The sequence below is a fragment of the Cyclopterus lumpus genome, chromosome 16 (genome assembly GCF_009769545.1).
Source record: "Cyclopterus lumpus isolate fCycLum1 chromosome 16, fCycLum1.pri, whole genome shotgun sequence".
Taxonomy (NCBI): domain Eukaryota; kingdom Metazoa; phylum Chordata; class Actinopteri; order Perciformes; family Cyclopteridae; genus Cyclopterus; species Cyclopterus lumpus.
This window is the reverse complement of record NC_046981.1, coordinates 14,751,443-14,767,359: the sequence shown is the minus strand read 5'-3', so window position 1 is coordinate 14,767,359 and position 15,917 is coordinate 14,751,443. Positions and strand designations below refer to the sequence as shown.

Sequence of the window (15,917 nt, the reverse complement as noted above, 5' to 3'; positions counted from 1 at the left end):
GAAACGAGGTAGCCAACAAGCCAAACAGACTGCAGCGGAGGGGCTGAGAGTTCGGGATGTTGTTTGTGAAAGTAGAGGACTCATCCTGGCTTCGTTCAAAAGAGTAAACAGACCATGTTTTTTTGATTTGGGAAAAGAGCAGAGTGTTCATAGATACCTGTGGTTGTGTGTGTCAGTGTGTGTATATATGTATGTGTGTATGTATGTGTGTGTATGTATGTATGTATGTATGTATATATATATGTATATATATATATACACACACACACTTGGGATAGATGCTAGTATTCCACATGGATGGTTTCATACATGGCTTAGTTGTTACGGTTATCTTTTCTTGTTCAGTGCTTGTTGGCAGCTTTTATAAGGTGGACATAAAAGGTTCTTAGTGGGGTTGACATGCCTTTTGGAATCTGTGTTGTGAAGAAGGAATGTTAATCTAGTGGGAGTTGAGAAGAAGTCTGCTTTTATGGTGATTTAAGTGAAATGAGTAAAGTCATTTTCTCTTTTACCTCAATGGAGTTGAATGTTCTGTAATGGACAGTTTGCAGCAAGGATACACAAAGACACACACAACCCGTAACACTTAGGACGGCAACAACAAACAGGACGTCGTTTACCAAGTGGTTACAAACGAGGTTCTGGAAGACAAACAATCTAAGTAGTCTGTGCAAATGAGCAGGATGCTGACGGGTTTAATAGGCCACTATCTGCCGTTTAACATGTGGACAAAGGAAACATTACATTTCTTGGTCCTCATAACGGGCACTTTTAAAACAACGCCCTGATGGTAACAGTTCTGGCTCCTGGCTCTCTATAAGGGAAGCGACCTTCCTAAGTTCCTGCTTGTGATGCATGACTTTAAGCTGGACATGATTCCTCCTTGAAATCTTACTAGCCACTTTAATGAGGCCACTGTGCCCTTATTGTTGGCCAAAGTCAAGTTCCTATGCCAAGCTACAATGCAGAACATTCAAACGGATTCAATAAAACTAATTCCCCTGTCAGGGTGATTAACGATACTTTGGAATTTAGTTTGGTGTGCTCAGCATTAACAATGCCATTTAAAATATTCATTAGCAAATGATTTATTTCTAACATGGTGTCCCTGTTTTCCTGGATAACCACACTGCCAGCAGGTTTGACGCAAATAAATAGTGCCGATGGAAACCGTTCAGTGTGTGGTGTGGATTATCCAGAGTAACAGGGACACAGGGATTTTGTGTTGTGTTGCACATTTCTCTTTTCCAAAGTTGTAAGCACCAAAACTAAATTCGATTCACCTCAGTTGCATTTAAGTTGTGGCAGAAATCTCCGAGACAAATATCTTGGATTTATTGTCATAGTTATTGTTAAAAGTTCCATATAAATAAGATAAGATAAGATAAGATAATCCTTTATTAGTCCCTCAGTGGGGAAATTACAGGATTACAGCAGCATTGCTCACAGTAATAAGTAAAACAAGTAGTATAATAACAGAATTAAGATAAAAGAGTAAAAAACAAGAAGAATATTATATATACAGACGGAGTAGAAATAGAATAAAGTGGAAATGATGACAATAATTTATTATCAAAATATACCACAGGTGGCAAGTCAGAATATAGGCATTTCTGTCATTTGAAAAAATAAGACCATCACGTTGGGAGACATTCAGAAATATAATCTCTCCCATGTTCCGTGCCATAGATGCCTGACGACGCACCCAGAGGCGAGATGAAGTGAACATCTGGTGCACTGTGCTCGTGTGTACTTTAAAGCAGTGGAAGTTATGATGCACACGGCCAGCGGTACTGTACTGTTGCCTTTGCAGTGTGTGGGTGTGTGTGTTTGGAGAGGCGTCATTCGAGCGCACCACACGACGCCACGGAAGCTCCCCCTCTAACGCTCAACCATGTGACCTGTGTGAACATCTGTGTGGCGCTCTCTTGGCTCCTTAGGCAGATGCTCTGTGTCAACGGTCAACCTGCCCAAACACGTGGACTCTGTTATAAACAAGCGACTGTCCAAGTCCTCTGCTACGCTCTGGAACTCCCCCAGCAGAAGTAAGGCAACCCCCCCCCGACCCCCTACCGTTTTAACTGTGTCCATCACTGTGCCACGCCAACACCTGCAAACCCGTACTTCATTGTGCTCCTCCCCTTCATGATTTCAGTCCCACTCTTTTGCTTGATGGTTGCCAGCTGACTCCCATTTCCATCTTCCAAAACCACTTTGAGTTCTTTTTGTTCACTCTCCAGAATTTGGGTCAGGTTTTTGTTCTGCGTGCTCATATGTTCATATGAGTTATGTGCTGTGTTCACATTTTGTTGTGCTGTCTTTTTACTATCCTTTTGTTGGTTCATCGTGTGGTGATGGTCATTTCATGTGTTTGCACAGTCAAAGACCCTTGTGTGCTCATTTTCAACATATTGGATACGGGATGTCTTTTTTTAATATCGTCTTGAATGCTTTGTTGGTTGATGATCCGGAGGTGGGTGTGATTTCTAAATGACAAACATTTCTTTGAATTATCTTTCTTTCAATCAAGCTTTCTTCATGCTGTGGGTTTGAGCAGCCTCACGTTAACCAGGTCACGGTGTACTCCTGCAGAGAAGGAGAAACTTCAGGGCTTGTAAAAAGTAGAGTTAGTGAGCGAGTCAGCATTTTTCAGGCGATAATGTATCGGAAAACTCCCCGGAGCAGATACTGTTCCTCTGTGCTGCTGGAAACATCGATGGGAAGCCACTCTATTCCTGTTGTCGGTCTCCTCTCCACCTGAACACTACAACACACCATGTCTCTGAACATTCACTGCAACGTCTTCTTCATCCTGCACCTTAAAAACAGAGAAGGACGTTTCGCCGCCAAATAAATACTGATGAGTTTTCACTCTTCTTTGGCTCTGTGGTTATAAATAACTGACTCACTGTCTAGACAAGCATGTCAAATAAGTCTCTTTCTCTTGGGTGGTACCACCATAGCCCGAGGTTATATTAGATGACTTTCTTTCTCTTATAATCTCTTTGGGTGGCACTGAGGTGCCTTATTGGGGCTCTGTGTATTTGATCAGGTCTTTATGGCGTGTAGACATACTGCTACAAGAACCATAACTTAAATACCTCTTTCTTTTCACTTCCCTTTGGTGACAGATTTTAGACTTTAAAGGTGAAGGCTGAAAAGATTGATTTCAAATGGGCTTCAGTTCCTCTAGTACTTCAGGTTTGGGTGTGATAAGCTCAGCAGAGTTCTGGCTCAACTGAGGACATCAATGGCGGACATGTTTTTATCAATCTGTTCTTCCAACCAGCAGCCCGTGGCCTTGCACTGAGTCCATGGGAGAGCAGTATAGTCGACCGGCTGATGACGCCAACGCTGTCTTTCCTCGCGAGGAGCCGCAGTGCTGCCAGTGTCCTCACCAATGGCAAAGATGGTTGTAAGTTGGGAGAGAAAGAACATTATTTTAATATCTAAATGCATTAGATTACACTGCCGTATGAATTGGTGGCACGCTTTTAATTGTGCGTCACCTTTCTCAGACTCTCCTCTCTGCCCCCGTTCGGCCTCAGCCAGTCCCCTCACCCCTCAGCCCCACCACCGCTGCTCCGACCGCTGGAGAGTGACGTCCAGCACACCCGACATCACCCAGCGGCAACACAGACGGAGCTCCACACCCGTAAGTCTGCCCAATTAGGAGAACCACAGGGCAAACGCTATCCGACAGTCAAGTAAGAGTTACAGAAACGGAAGACTCTCTTATACTCTTTTATTTTCCAGAATAAAAGCGAAGCAACGGCCATGAAATAAATAAATAATACCTGTACCAGACAGTGGCTGGATTGTTGTGACCAAAAGAGCAAAACATAGTACCTGACTAGACTCTTTTCCTGTACAACAACCGAGAGTGTATCTTATTATTTTTATTTTTAATCATACTTGAATGCTATCTTTGAATGGCACATGAAAAGATTGAACTGTTAACCCGTTTTCATCTTTTGTGTCATACAGATGGATAAAAACAAGAAGGAAAAGAAAGACAAGGAACGGGAGAATGAAAAGGAGAAGATTGCCCTCAGTAAAGAGAAGGTGCTGAAGAAGAGACAGTCTCTACCCAGTATGAGACACCGACCAGATCCAAGGTAAAACGCTTTATTTGGATTTAATTATTCATTTATTTTTACTTTAAGGCCAGTCAGTTCATTTAGAATTTACTCATAGTAAAACATAAAAAAAATCAACATTTTATTTATTTTTCTTAAATGTGAGGATTTGCTGCCCCCTTTGTGTTTTGTCAGATTATTTCTGAATGTTGGATTTCTGTTTGAAGATGCAATACAGACATTTGAAGATTACAACTTGAATTCTGGGAAATCATAACAAAATGATTTCATATTATTACTAATTGTGAAAATAATGGGCAGATTAATTCATCATGGAAATAATTGTCAGTTGCAGTTTTAAGTCATAGAGGTCTAGATTGAACATTAATATAGTTTATATATGGAAGGCAAGTTGAAACCTTGTGAAAGCTCCAACTGAAAAATGCACCATAAGGTATATAATGTAAAGCTACAATCTCTACTTCAAAAAATATACAATTTTCTTACAGAACCATTTGAAAAATCTGACATATTTGTACAGATTATAAAGGCCACTAAAACCGTATTGTAAATCAGGTTAACCATACAACCCCCTGACCCACAGCCTGTTGTGGTCAACAGCTTGGTTAGGCAGAGAGACCATGTTTATGTCTGCATTGTCATGACTGCATATTTCATGCACTGTTTGAGCCCAGACATGAAAGATGCCGAGAGGAGCGGTCATTTCCTCTCGTATCCCCAGGCCACTGAAGTCAATGACATCTATGACAGATGGGATGGAATAGGAGAAAGAAAGTTCCCTTTGATTCATCAAAAAGGACACAAAGAGCTTGGTAAAGCTGTCGGTGCCAGAGGGCAAGAGGAAATAAAAGATCTCCTTCAGCATAATGGAGGTTTCCCCTTCAAGTGTTGCTTTGTCTGTGTATCGCTGGGATGCTGGCCGAAGGGTGATTTCAGCCCACGGCTAGCACACTGTGTCCATCAATAATTGATGCTAAATTTCCCATTTGCCTTATATTTTACCCGTGTATTTTCCTCTCTTTCAGTCCGAGTCCTTTATCAAGACCACGACCGTCATCCCCAGCTGTGCCCAAGGGTAGAACTGCCTCCCCCAGCCCTGCTGCCTCCCCCAGGCCTCCATCCGCACGTGGAAGCCCGTCAACTCCAAAAGGACGACCGAAAAGAGCCAGGACCCCTGGCAGGATAGACCACCGCACCTCCTCCCCCATCCCCCTCGAAAGAGTAAAGGAGCCTCGCAGGCCCGCAACTCCCGAACAGAGAAAGAGTGAGAACAAGAACAAGTTTTGATGGGGATTATTTCTGTCTGGGTTAAATTGAACAACTCATACTCTAGCACTAACCCTACATTTCCTTCTCGGTGAGTCGTAATTTAGGATGCTTCAGGTATCAAGTGAAACAGTAAAAAAAGAAAAAGCCAAATTTGTTCCCAATGATGACACCAGTCCTTATCACCCATTCTCTACCAGCATTGATACTGTTAATTATAATTGTATTTCTTTCTAGGGCATTAGCAGGTATGTTGCTTAACCTTGGGAAGAGTAGTTTGACAAAACAGATTTGTTCAAGGTCCAGTTACTATTACATATTATTTCCACCCATCTCAAGCTTCATCAGTGATGGAGATTATTCAGTTGACATTGCCTGACCTATGTTGCAGACGAAGAGCATAAAAGGGGTTGAAAGCTGTGGTACAAGCAAGCAAGTGGACCTTTAGTACAGATTATTATTATTATTATTATTATTATTATCATAAGGCTTAATTATCCCTGAAAACAAAGGCAATGTGAGCCACACACAGCTCCACAGGCTGCATCTTGTCACACACAGCACTAAGAGGCTTCACTAATCAGCCTTAATTATGCAATTACCAAATTCTTAGACTGAATCTGTGGTTGTTTACAATTTCCGGTTGCTGGGGACAGACTGTTTCACAGTGAAGAGAAAAGGCTGCGGTTGAATGTGTTATTAATAATGTTTGATCAGCAACACTTTTAAGAGTCATTACCCTTCTGTAACACTCAATTTCCCTGTGGTTCCTACCATCGCAGTTGCCTCGGCCCATCCCTCGAGCACGACCGTTACAACCACTGCAGCCTCCCCCTCGCCTGAGCCGGTCCACTCGGCTCCTTCTGTTGCTGCTTCGTCACCGTCGCCGTCACCGTCGGCCAAGCCCATGGCGGGCACCAACAACCCAGAGGAGGCCGCTCGCATCCTGGCAGAGAAGCGCCGACAGGCCCGGGAGCAGAGGGAGAGGGACGAGCAGGAGCGCCGCGAACAGGAGGAGAAGGAGAGGTCAGAGGTTTTTAATATGCCTCAAAACACAACCTGAGATGGTCGGCCCAGTGTTGACTTTGCATCGTCAGAGATCTCTCAAGTTCTTTCACAAAAAATATATTAATATAAAATATAAATGACGGTGACTGACAGTTATTCCCCCAGCTGTGTTCCCATTTATGAGTTTGGTCTTTTAACTACTCATTACTGTGTTTTTATAATAGAACACATTTTTTTGTGACGATTTATTGGTTTAGAATATGCTGCAAAACAAACCTCACCCATTTAGCTATTTCCCATGTAATGGATATAAATAGGCTACATGCACCATCCTTTATCCATAATTTATGTCTTAATAAGATCTCACCCAACACTGCCCGTGATGTGTGGAAGTATTAAGAATTTGATAGCTTGTTGGCTGCTCGTAACCACAGCTATTTACAGCTTGGAAATTGACATGATCACTTGTTGTCATACTTCCAATTGTTTCCATCTCTGTATATAGTTTGGTTTCCTGTTGCTTGTGCGTCAATGTCAACTCAGCAGAGATGGTGTAAACTAAAGATGAAATGTCCCGTCAATGGAATTAATTACCTTTTTATATTGTTTACATCATTGAAATTGGTTGTCACAGGATTTTTTGGTGAATACTTAGCCTCATGCCCTTTTTAGGATCCTGAGAGAGGAGCGAATAGCTCGGGAGGCAGAGGAGAGGCGACTTAGGGAGGAGGAGGCACAGGCCATGGCCGAGGAGCAGAGGAGGAGGGACGAAGCCCAGCGCCTGCAGGACGAGAAGGAGGCCGAGGAGAGAGCCAAAGCCGAGCAGGAGGAGAACCTGCGCCTACAAAAACAGGTATATGGACTGTCAATGCAGAGAGCATGCTGCAATAGAAGTGGTTGGTGAGGTTGCAGTGGAAGGGTCTGGTTAGTGAGATCAGGGCCAAAGGAACTTGCAAGTACTTGAAGCTCATAGCAGGGACAAGTTCCATAATGCACCACTGTGAGAGTTATGACTGCCTTTTTAAATGAAGGCTAAGACCCGCATGCACTCCTCACACCATCCCAGGCACTTTACTCACCATGCCACAAACGTCACTTGTTTATTGTCTCAGCTGCTCATGTCATTGACCTTTTGAGAACGGGCAGGTCCAAAAGCATAGTGCAGTATGTTCTGCGTCAGTGGGATGTTGTTGTCCTATAAGGGAACATATTAATCCAAACTGGTGAGCCGGTGGCTAGAATGAATGTGTCCTTTTTCTTTTCAGTTGGTCATATAAACATTACGCAATATTGACTCTTTCTGTGTTTGTCGATGTTGTCAGGGAGAAGCGGATGAAAATAATAGTGATGCTTGATTCGTAGAAAGAGAACATGAGACTGTTCATTCCAGTATTGGTTTATCCTGGAGACCTGTAATATGATCAGCTCTGGCATTGTCTTCTTGATTATGCTTTGCCACCCCCTTGTGGTCTTTTACTGAAGTGGCATTTGTGGTTAAACGTGATCCAATATAATTACCCAAAGTATTGTATTTCGCTTTGAGTGGTCCTCACAAGACTATTGATGTTGAAAATAGATCTGTTTGGCTCAAAGGTACTGGAAAGTATTCATTTATGTGGCTGTAAACAATAATTGCACAGAGCAACCACACCCTTGTTATGTAAAAGCTGTGTTATTTTGGCTAAGTTTTCTTTCTTCCTTTCTGCCGGCATTTAAATAATGGTTGGATTCTCTCCTGTGTGTTTCAGAAGGAAGAGGCTGAGGCTAAAGCCCGGGAGGAGGCGGAGAAGCAGCGTCTGGAGAGGGAGAAACACTTCCTGAAGGAGGAGCAGGAGAGGCTGGAGAGGAAAAGGGTAAGGCAATAGATCTGTCCTCCCATCACTTCTGCTTACAGACAGGTTTTAAAGTCACCCAAAAAGGAAATGCGCATTTTAAAAAATAATAAATGTAGAACTTTAAATAATTAATTAATTAATTACTAATCTTTTCCCAGAAATCGTTAGCTAGATGCTTTGGGAAAAAACTGCCGTAAACATTTTTTTTGTAGGTTGATTGCTTTAAAAAGACCACGCTCTCAACTGCATATAGCTCCCACAGTGGAGGTATTACAGTCTATATTATGTTCACTCCGTGGTCGGCCTTTTGACGTGACAAAAGCAGGCTTGAAAGTTGAGTCCCTGAAACCAAGATGAAAGATGTTTTTGGCTTATCCTGGATTGGTTGTCTGCATGCCAGGATTCAATGGGGCTTAGACTGTGTGTCGAGCATGAAGCTATATATATATATATATATATATATAAAAATATAAAATCTGCACAGCTCCACACAGATGACTGGCACAGAGAGGTCTCCATTATTATTTATATATATAATATGTATGTGTGTGTTTATGTATCTGTGTGTGTGTGTGTGTGTGTGTATATATATATGTATGTATATATATATATATATGTACATGTATACATATGTGTATATATACGTATGTATGTATGTATATATATACGTATGTATGTATGTGTATATATATATATATATATATATATATATATATGTATGTATGTATGTATATATATATATATATATGTATGTATGTATGTATGTATGTATGTATGTATGTATGTATGTATGTATATATATATATATATATATATATATATGTATGTATGTATGTGTATATGTATGTATGTATATATATATATATGTATATGTATGTATGTATGTATGTATGTATATATATATATATATATATATATATATATATATATATATATATATATATATATATATATATATATGTTTAACACAACATAATGGAGGCCTCCCTGTGCCAGTCATCTGTGTGGAGCTGTGATGATCTTTTTCCCATGTATGCATGTGTTCTGTGACCATGAACATCTACTCTAGTATGCCACCCACATCTCCAGTAAGCTCACGCTTCTGTGTACAAGCTAAGCCTTTCTGTCCCCCCTCCTCATCTTATCGAGGCTGGCTCAAGCCGGGCCGCATGCTGGAATTGGCCCACAAGAACAGCACAAGAACAGCTTGTCCTCTGCCCCAAAGACTCACTGTTTGGTAGGCCGGTCTACCAAAGCTGACCGGCCTACTTTTGTTATCGCCTCAACAAAGAAGTTTGTGATCGCTGAGCACAGGTGGTGCACAGGTGGTGCACAGGTGGTTCGAAGTATCCTGAAGGCCGACACAGCCGTGCGTGTGTGAGCTGTCCTTGAATAATCTCAGATTTTAAAAAATGCTTCACTTTTATGACTGGCAGCTGGAGTTATGGTCTTATGTCCCAGACTAGCAGTGTCCTCAGATCGAGTTTGCATCGGACTTCTGTGAATACAAATGAGTCACGCAGAGTATAGTGACCTCAACCCTACTTCCCTGTCTGACCTTCCTGCGCTGTTGTTCCTGTTGAATACACAAGATCTGCTCCATCATTGTTTATTATTATTATTACAACTCTCCGTCTGGATTGCATTCACTTCAAGCCAAATGGCTTTAGATACCAGACAGGACCCCGTGTTTAACAGCTGGAAATCTTTATTTCTTAAATTTATAAAACACATCGGCTTTTGTGTGTCATGTTTAGAAACTCTACAAACAAACACTAAATAAGTTCTGTTTTTGACATTGTGTTCTATGTGGTATGTTCCTTTGTCTTATCCCTCACTTTCTTCTGTCAGCGTCTGGACGAGATCATGAAGAGGACACGCAAGACGGACGGAGGCGACAAGGTACATTTGCTGTTCTGTTTGAACCAAAACAGGCGGAAACTCGACTTAACAATACAAATGACTGTAATTATCTCCCATCTTCCCAGAAAGAGACCAAGTCCTCCCCTCTCACAAACGTCAATGACAAAGAGGCAGAGAGCAGCAAAGGTAAGCAGAACATCAGTCTGCCCTTTAACAAAAACATCCTCAACTAATGGAGGAACATTATTACCCACTGATTACCCCCCTTTAATCAGCAGGAATCGTTCAGGGTCTGACCTCCCCATTAATGTGTCATCTGTGAAGGGATTTCAAACAAAGTGGATACTTTGTAGCCAGAATCCACTTTAATTTCCTACTTAATGCTTAAATGTGCAAATCCACATCAACTACAAAGTCGATTTTTTAAGGTGTCTTGAATCATCCCACCTTTAGGCTGATACTTGTTGACCCATAAATGCACCATCTCTCCACTGCTTCTTTTGACCTCTTCCATATGTTAGAATAAACAGTTACAGGTACTTCACTGTGCTTTTGTTCCCTCATTTCCCATGCGAGTCATCCTCACACCAGAGTCTTTTGTATAAAAGGGTTCTTAGATTATATCTCCGCCTCATATCCTGCACAGCTGCTGTCTGAGTTCTTCTTCTCAGTACAATAGGACCCATGTGTGTTTGCTTGTTGTCCACGCTGTGGGACTGAGGGACTTAGAGAGGAAGAGTGGGCTCATGGCAAAAGCCTGCTTACTTTAGGAAGAAGTAATAATATCAAGACACATGTGATGTTGCAAAGGCCGTACCAAAATCCACTCTTCCTGCAACTTCTAATTCATCCACCCATTATCTGTAGCCGCTTATCATCAGATTAAGGGTTGCGGGGGGGGGGCCTGCAACCGATCCCAGCTGACAGAGAGACAGACGACCTCTAATTCAAGTCAATTTTAAGTCCAGTATCATGCATCACTAATTCCCCCCAGAGGACTTTCCGATCTGAACAGCACACCCTCTGTCCTTACACCCTCGCAGCGGATAAGGAAAAGCTCAACCAAAGAAAACAATATTTTAACAGGGGGGAAACAAATGGAAGAAACCAACCATATTAAGAAGCATATAACTTGATAACCTCCTTGTCTAAGCGTCTGCGTCACGTTCAGCAGATGAGTAAGACGAAGGGGATCAATGTGGCCTGTAAGATATGCTGTTTGTCAATGTTCCCCAATGCAGGAAGACATTAGCCAGCCACTTATGTGGTCGGAGGCCTGGCAGGCACGCCTCCATTCTAGTCAGGGGTGTGGCAATCTGTCTCAACCACAGCCAAGTACTCAGCAAAGCAGAGTTGGGGGGGGGGGGGACTCTGGGCTACACAGGAATAAATGGCCCAGGGAAATGTGGCATCCCTTTCTTGCCTATTTAAGTTTGCCTCACGCAGTTTGGTGTTGAATGTTGAATGTGAGTGATCATGTTGCCGTGCATTGTTTACTACACTGGATAAGTCACAGTTTTACTTTGTCTCCTCTAGCATCTGCTGATTATCAGCCAAAGCCAGAGATCAATCTGCCCAATAACGTGCAAGAATATGGACAGACGAGCGTCAAAGAAAGGTAAATGTGCCTGTGTTGATGCGAGACCACCGTGAATCGTATTAAACTTGTGTGCCAAAACAATCACCCATCCAGCCTGCCGGAGGTTTGCACTGTTGTAAACTTCCACTCCAAGTATTACAATTGTTTACTGAGGACCTGAATCCAGGGTCTCCTTGTGTTTTTTGGTGGTTTCTTGAAACATTTACCCTTTGTATTTGAATACGCTTCTTGGGGTATATTTTAAAAGACTCCCGCAATTGGAAGGCGATGGAATGACTCGTACGTTGCATGAGTCACTCTGATCCATCATAACTAAAACCATATTCTGCTATGTGTCTCCCTGATATAGCAGCCCCTCAGTCCCAGTGGTCAACGGGTTCCAGCCCACGAGACATGAAAACGGTCTATCCACTAAAGAAGACACTGCCCACTTTGGAGATATCATCCATCTCGCAAATAACGGCCACACCAGCAACGGAGCACGGGATAAGTCCGAGAGCAGCATGGCCACCGAGCCGATCCTCACGTTTGAGAGTGAGGAGTCGTTCATGAAAAAGGCAGGCCCCATGAAGCCTCAGCATGTTGCAGGTACAGAGTTACAAACACATATCAAACATGATGTCAAACACTTAGACTTTAGATCTAAAGTAAGCTAAAAGGACATAAATGAAAATATAAAGGGTGTCGAAGGTAAGAAAAAAAACTATGAAAAACAATTATATATGTGTGTGTGTATGTGTATATATGTGTATATATATATATATATGTGTGTGTGTGTGTATATATATATATATATATATATATATATATATATATATATATATATATATGTGTGTGTGTGTGTATATATGTATATTTATACATACATATACATACTGTGTATGATGTAATCATCTGATGTAGTATGACCTTGTTTCATGTTATCAGTTAAAGGTCGAGTGGTATTGTTTTAGATGAACTAGACATTAGCTTCCAACTGAGCTGTGAGTAAAGGGCTTCAAGTATTCTCAAAGGAAATGACGACATGGCTTCAAGGTCCGGTATAGCTTACGAACCTATTTAAGGTTTGAGACGGCGCAAGATAATGCTTTCTTGATCCACAGAGAACGAAATTAATAAAAAAACTGATTACAAATCGAGATTTCCACAAAGACCCAATTACAGACAGTGTCCTGTTTATTAACATCCTAACAACCAGATTTCGAGTCGAAGGATCTCGCTTTGCCAAGAACACCGATGTACTAATCTGATCTGTCCCTAATAAAAAGCAGCAGCAGGCAGAGCCACAGCTCATTTGTAAAAAGCTTGTGTACAAGGCGGCTGTACAAGGCACCACGGTTAGTGCTGTTGTGTTTGGCACAAAGCGACAGCCAACCCCAATGTGTACTCCATAGGTCATCTCTCTAGTGAGAGTGAGTACCCCCTGATGAGTGGGTGGTGTGGCAACGAGACTCCATTTACACTCTCAAAGGGGTGGAGATGAGATATGGAAGAACTAGTGGAGGGAAGGGGAAAGAGAAACGGGGGTATCTTTATACTGATGACAGCTTTTATTCAGCAGCTCCACTGACTTGGGCCTGATCCCAGACAGGAATTCCTCGAATAGCAGCGGCGGTGAGGAGACCCTATCCACTAGTCCTTCACTGCGAAAGGGCTAGAAACAAGACCCCGTGGCAATTAAGCAGCATATCACTCCTCGCCGAGCCGCAACGTCAGCAGCACCCTACAGCTAGCTCTTAATCCTCACCTGTTTGCCTGAAGACTAGCCAGCAGTCAGAGATAAGTAAAGCAAGCGGGGGGAAAAGCCCACGGACATCTTTCCTGAAAGCACTCCACTTCCTCCGTTTCACGCCGCTTGCCTTTTAACTCAGTTATACAAAGAGTGAACATTCTCTCCTCTCATGTTCACTCCTGTAAATCAAGATTCTGGAGACCTGGCAGGACATTTCTGTTCAAGGTTTATTGATATTAAATGTAACCTCGTGGTTGTCAATTTATTTTGAGGCTCGCTTCGAGGGTTTATTTGAATGTCCATACTTGTTGAGGATATGGCCGTTCTTGGCCTACTCAATTATAAACTTATCTCACACGTTGGGCTCTTTTGATGATACAATGGCTTTCACGACAGACCTTTCCATTACGAGACAGTTTGCGTTAATGGCCCTGTAACATGTTTAACATTTAGAATTGTCAACAGGTCAGAGGTTTACGGACCATGTCATTGCTCATATCAAAGTGAGTGACTTTGCCCTTTGCCCTCTGCCTCCCTTCCAGAGGTCCTGTGACCTGCAGCGTTGAAGTGCTCGTCTCCTGGGCCACGGAGCTTTCCCGAGCCCTGACAACGCGTGAATGGGGGAGCCTTGTGAGCTTTGCCAACCATTTTATTTCATTTTCTTCAAAGCCCCTAAAAGCAAATATACTTCTCTCTGAAGATGAAGCGGGCCATGGAAGAAAAAGATGAAGATGATGATGTTGATGATGATGATGATGATGATGATCCAGCATCAGGACACAAAAGCAAAAGACAACGGGGATGAAAGGTGTTGCTGCATGCAACACAGGTGTGTCAGTGTTACCATTTGTAAAACATCTTTGTGGCATAGATTCCATGCACCTTAATACTCAATAGTATCATCCTTTTGTACATTACTGTACAGCTGAGTAATTATTACCATACGCTGTCAGTGTTCTTTTCTTTTTTCTTTAGTTATTTAACTGAAAGAGAAATATAAAAGACTGGGTACATTTTTGTGAATAATGTAAATTAACTTTGTGTGATGGACAAAGGAGGTCTGTGGTTTAAAGTTTTATGAAATGGAGTTTTATGTTACTCTGCTCTGAGTAGACCCTCTAAGTAAGTCCTGGTCTGTATAAAAAAGCTACATGTAACAGTTTTTGTAAAGTTAAATAGAGAAATGTGGATGCAACAGCTTCTTACTATCTGTGCAAATCTCGGCTATTATTGATTGTACGCAGAACTGGATGTAATAATGAGTGTGCAACTTCACCAATAAGAACCCACAGGTAATTTATGGTCAAATCCATAGAAACTGGGATTTACTCCACTATTAAACAGTTAAAACTGTTTTGTTTCTCTCATATGCATTGAGATTACATGGACTCGTATGTATCTGAAATGCTGGTGCGTGTATATGCTCTAATTATTTTGATGTGCGTTACGTCAGTGGGAGCATCCTGAGTCTTATTAAAGGCCAGCTGTCCAGTCTGCCGTCTCGCCATCCATTTGTCTGGGTTAACAGTGCGTTTGATGAGCTCGGGAAAACAACTGCAGGACGAAAGAAATTATACAGATGTTCTCAATTAACTGTTGAATCTCACTGTCAACCTTTTTCAGGTTCATTCATCTAAAAAACGGCGTTGGAGTTAATCCTCATTTCTGATTAAATTGACCTTTTTTTTTTTTTTGGAATGACTGTTTTATTTGTTTGACTTTCCTGAGACAATCTTGACTTTTGAGGGGAAATGCCCACTCCCACGCTAACCATTGGAAAGCACATTTAGAGATGGGACCAGAAGGCCTTACAGTGGATGTGCAAGGCATGTGAGTTGGCTCAGCTGTCCATCTCACTTTGGCTCTCCTTTTACAAAATCCCCACAGGGGGTACATGCCATTTTAACTGCTGCTCATTTCTCTACTTAGTGGTGACCAGCAGGAGGCCTGGCACCCTGTTTCAAGACAGCTGAAGTGCATTACAAACACAATTTATGTCCCCTTCTATCAATTGCGAAGACATACCACACTGATCATCATGTTGAAGTTATGTGATTTAAATGACTTATTGCCGCTTGCGATATGTAGTTAAGCTGAACCTTTTGATGCACAGACGACCACTTGACTCCCAGTTGGCTGCATACGGATTTGATCACCATGCGGTTGAAAGCTCTGAGCAATGCATGCAAACTCTGTTTGAACTATCTACCTTTTTAAGAGGGAAAAGTTGTTCATCAAAATGTAACGGAAACCTGAAGATGGAAAAAAAAAAATGCAGTATCATCAGATTCATCGCCGAGGTGACCCATCGTACATGTGAGGAAGATTTCAAGTAAGTGGGAACCCTGTTTGTTTTAAAGCTCTCAACTCAATGACGCATGGTTGTTTCCACTGGAAAACAGTATTCTTCTTACAATGTGTTTATTCCTACAAATTATCCCCCAATCATCCAGATGCTGGCAAAAAAAAAAAGTGCATCGGCGCTTTGAATGCCACCGGTTCACCATTATGAC

At 42.0% G+C, this 15,917-nt stretch overlaps 1 protein-coding gene across 6 annotated transcripts in view; it reads left to right on the top strand.

The window, feature by feature from the left end:
• map7d1a (MAP7 domain containing 1a) overlaps positions 1-14,898 on the top strand; it is a 38,356-nt gene extending 23,458 nt beyond the window's left edge. For 2 of the 6 annotated variants that reach the window (XM_034554167.1, XM_034554169.1), the window contains 13 exons: positions 1,941-2,045; positions 3,290-3,415; positions 3,519-3,655; positions 3,988-4,118; positions 5,126-5,364; positions 6,149-6,392; positions 7,047-7,227; positions 8,123-8,227; positions 10,061-10,111; positions 10,198-10,258; positions 11,609-11,690; positions 12,022-12,260; positions 13,231-14,898. In XM_034554167.1, coding sequence (XP_034410058.1) covers positions 1,941-2,045; positions 3,290-3,415; positions 3,519-3,655; positions 3,988-4,118; positions 5,126-5,364; positions 6,149-6,392; positions 7,047-7,227; positions 8,123-8,227; positions 10,061-10,111; positions 10,198-10,258; positions 11,609-11,690; positions 12,022-12,260; positions 13,231-13,253 — 1,724 coding nt within the window. In that variant the 3' untranslated portion in view covers positions 13,254-14,898. The remainder of the gene's footprint in view (positions 1-1,940; positions 2,046-3,289; positions 3,416-3,518; positions 3,656-3,987; positions 4,119-5,125; positions 5,365-6,148; positions 6,393-7,046; positions 7,228-8,122; positions 8,228-10,060; positions 10,112-10,197; positions 10,259-11,608; positions 11,691-12,021; positions 12,261-13,230) is intronic. The other 4 variants (XM_034554173.1, XM_034554171.1, XM_034554168.1 and 1 more) reach the window with 3 other exon arrangements.
• The last annotated feature ends 1,019 nt before the right edge of the window (positions 14,899-15,917 follow it).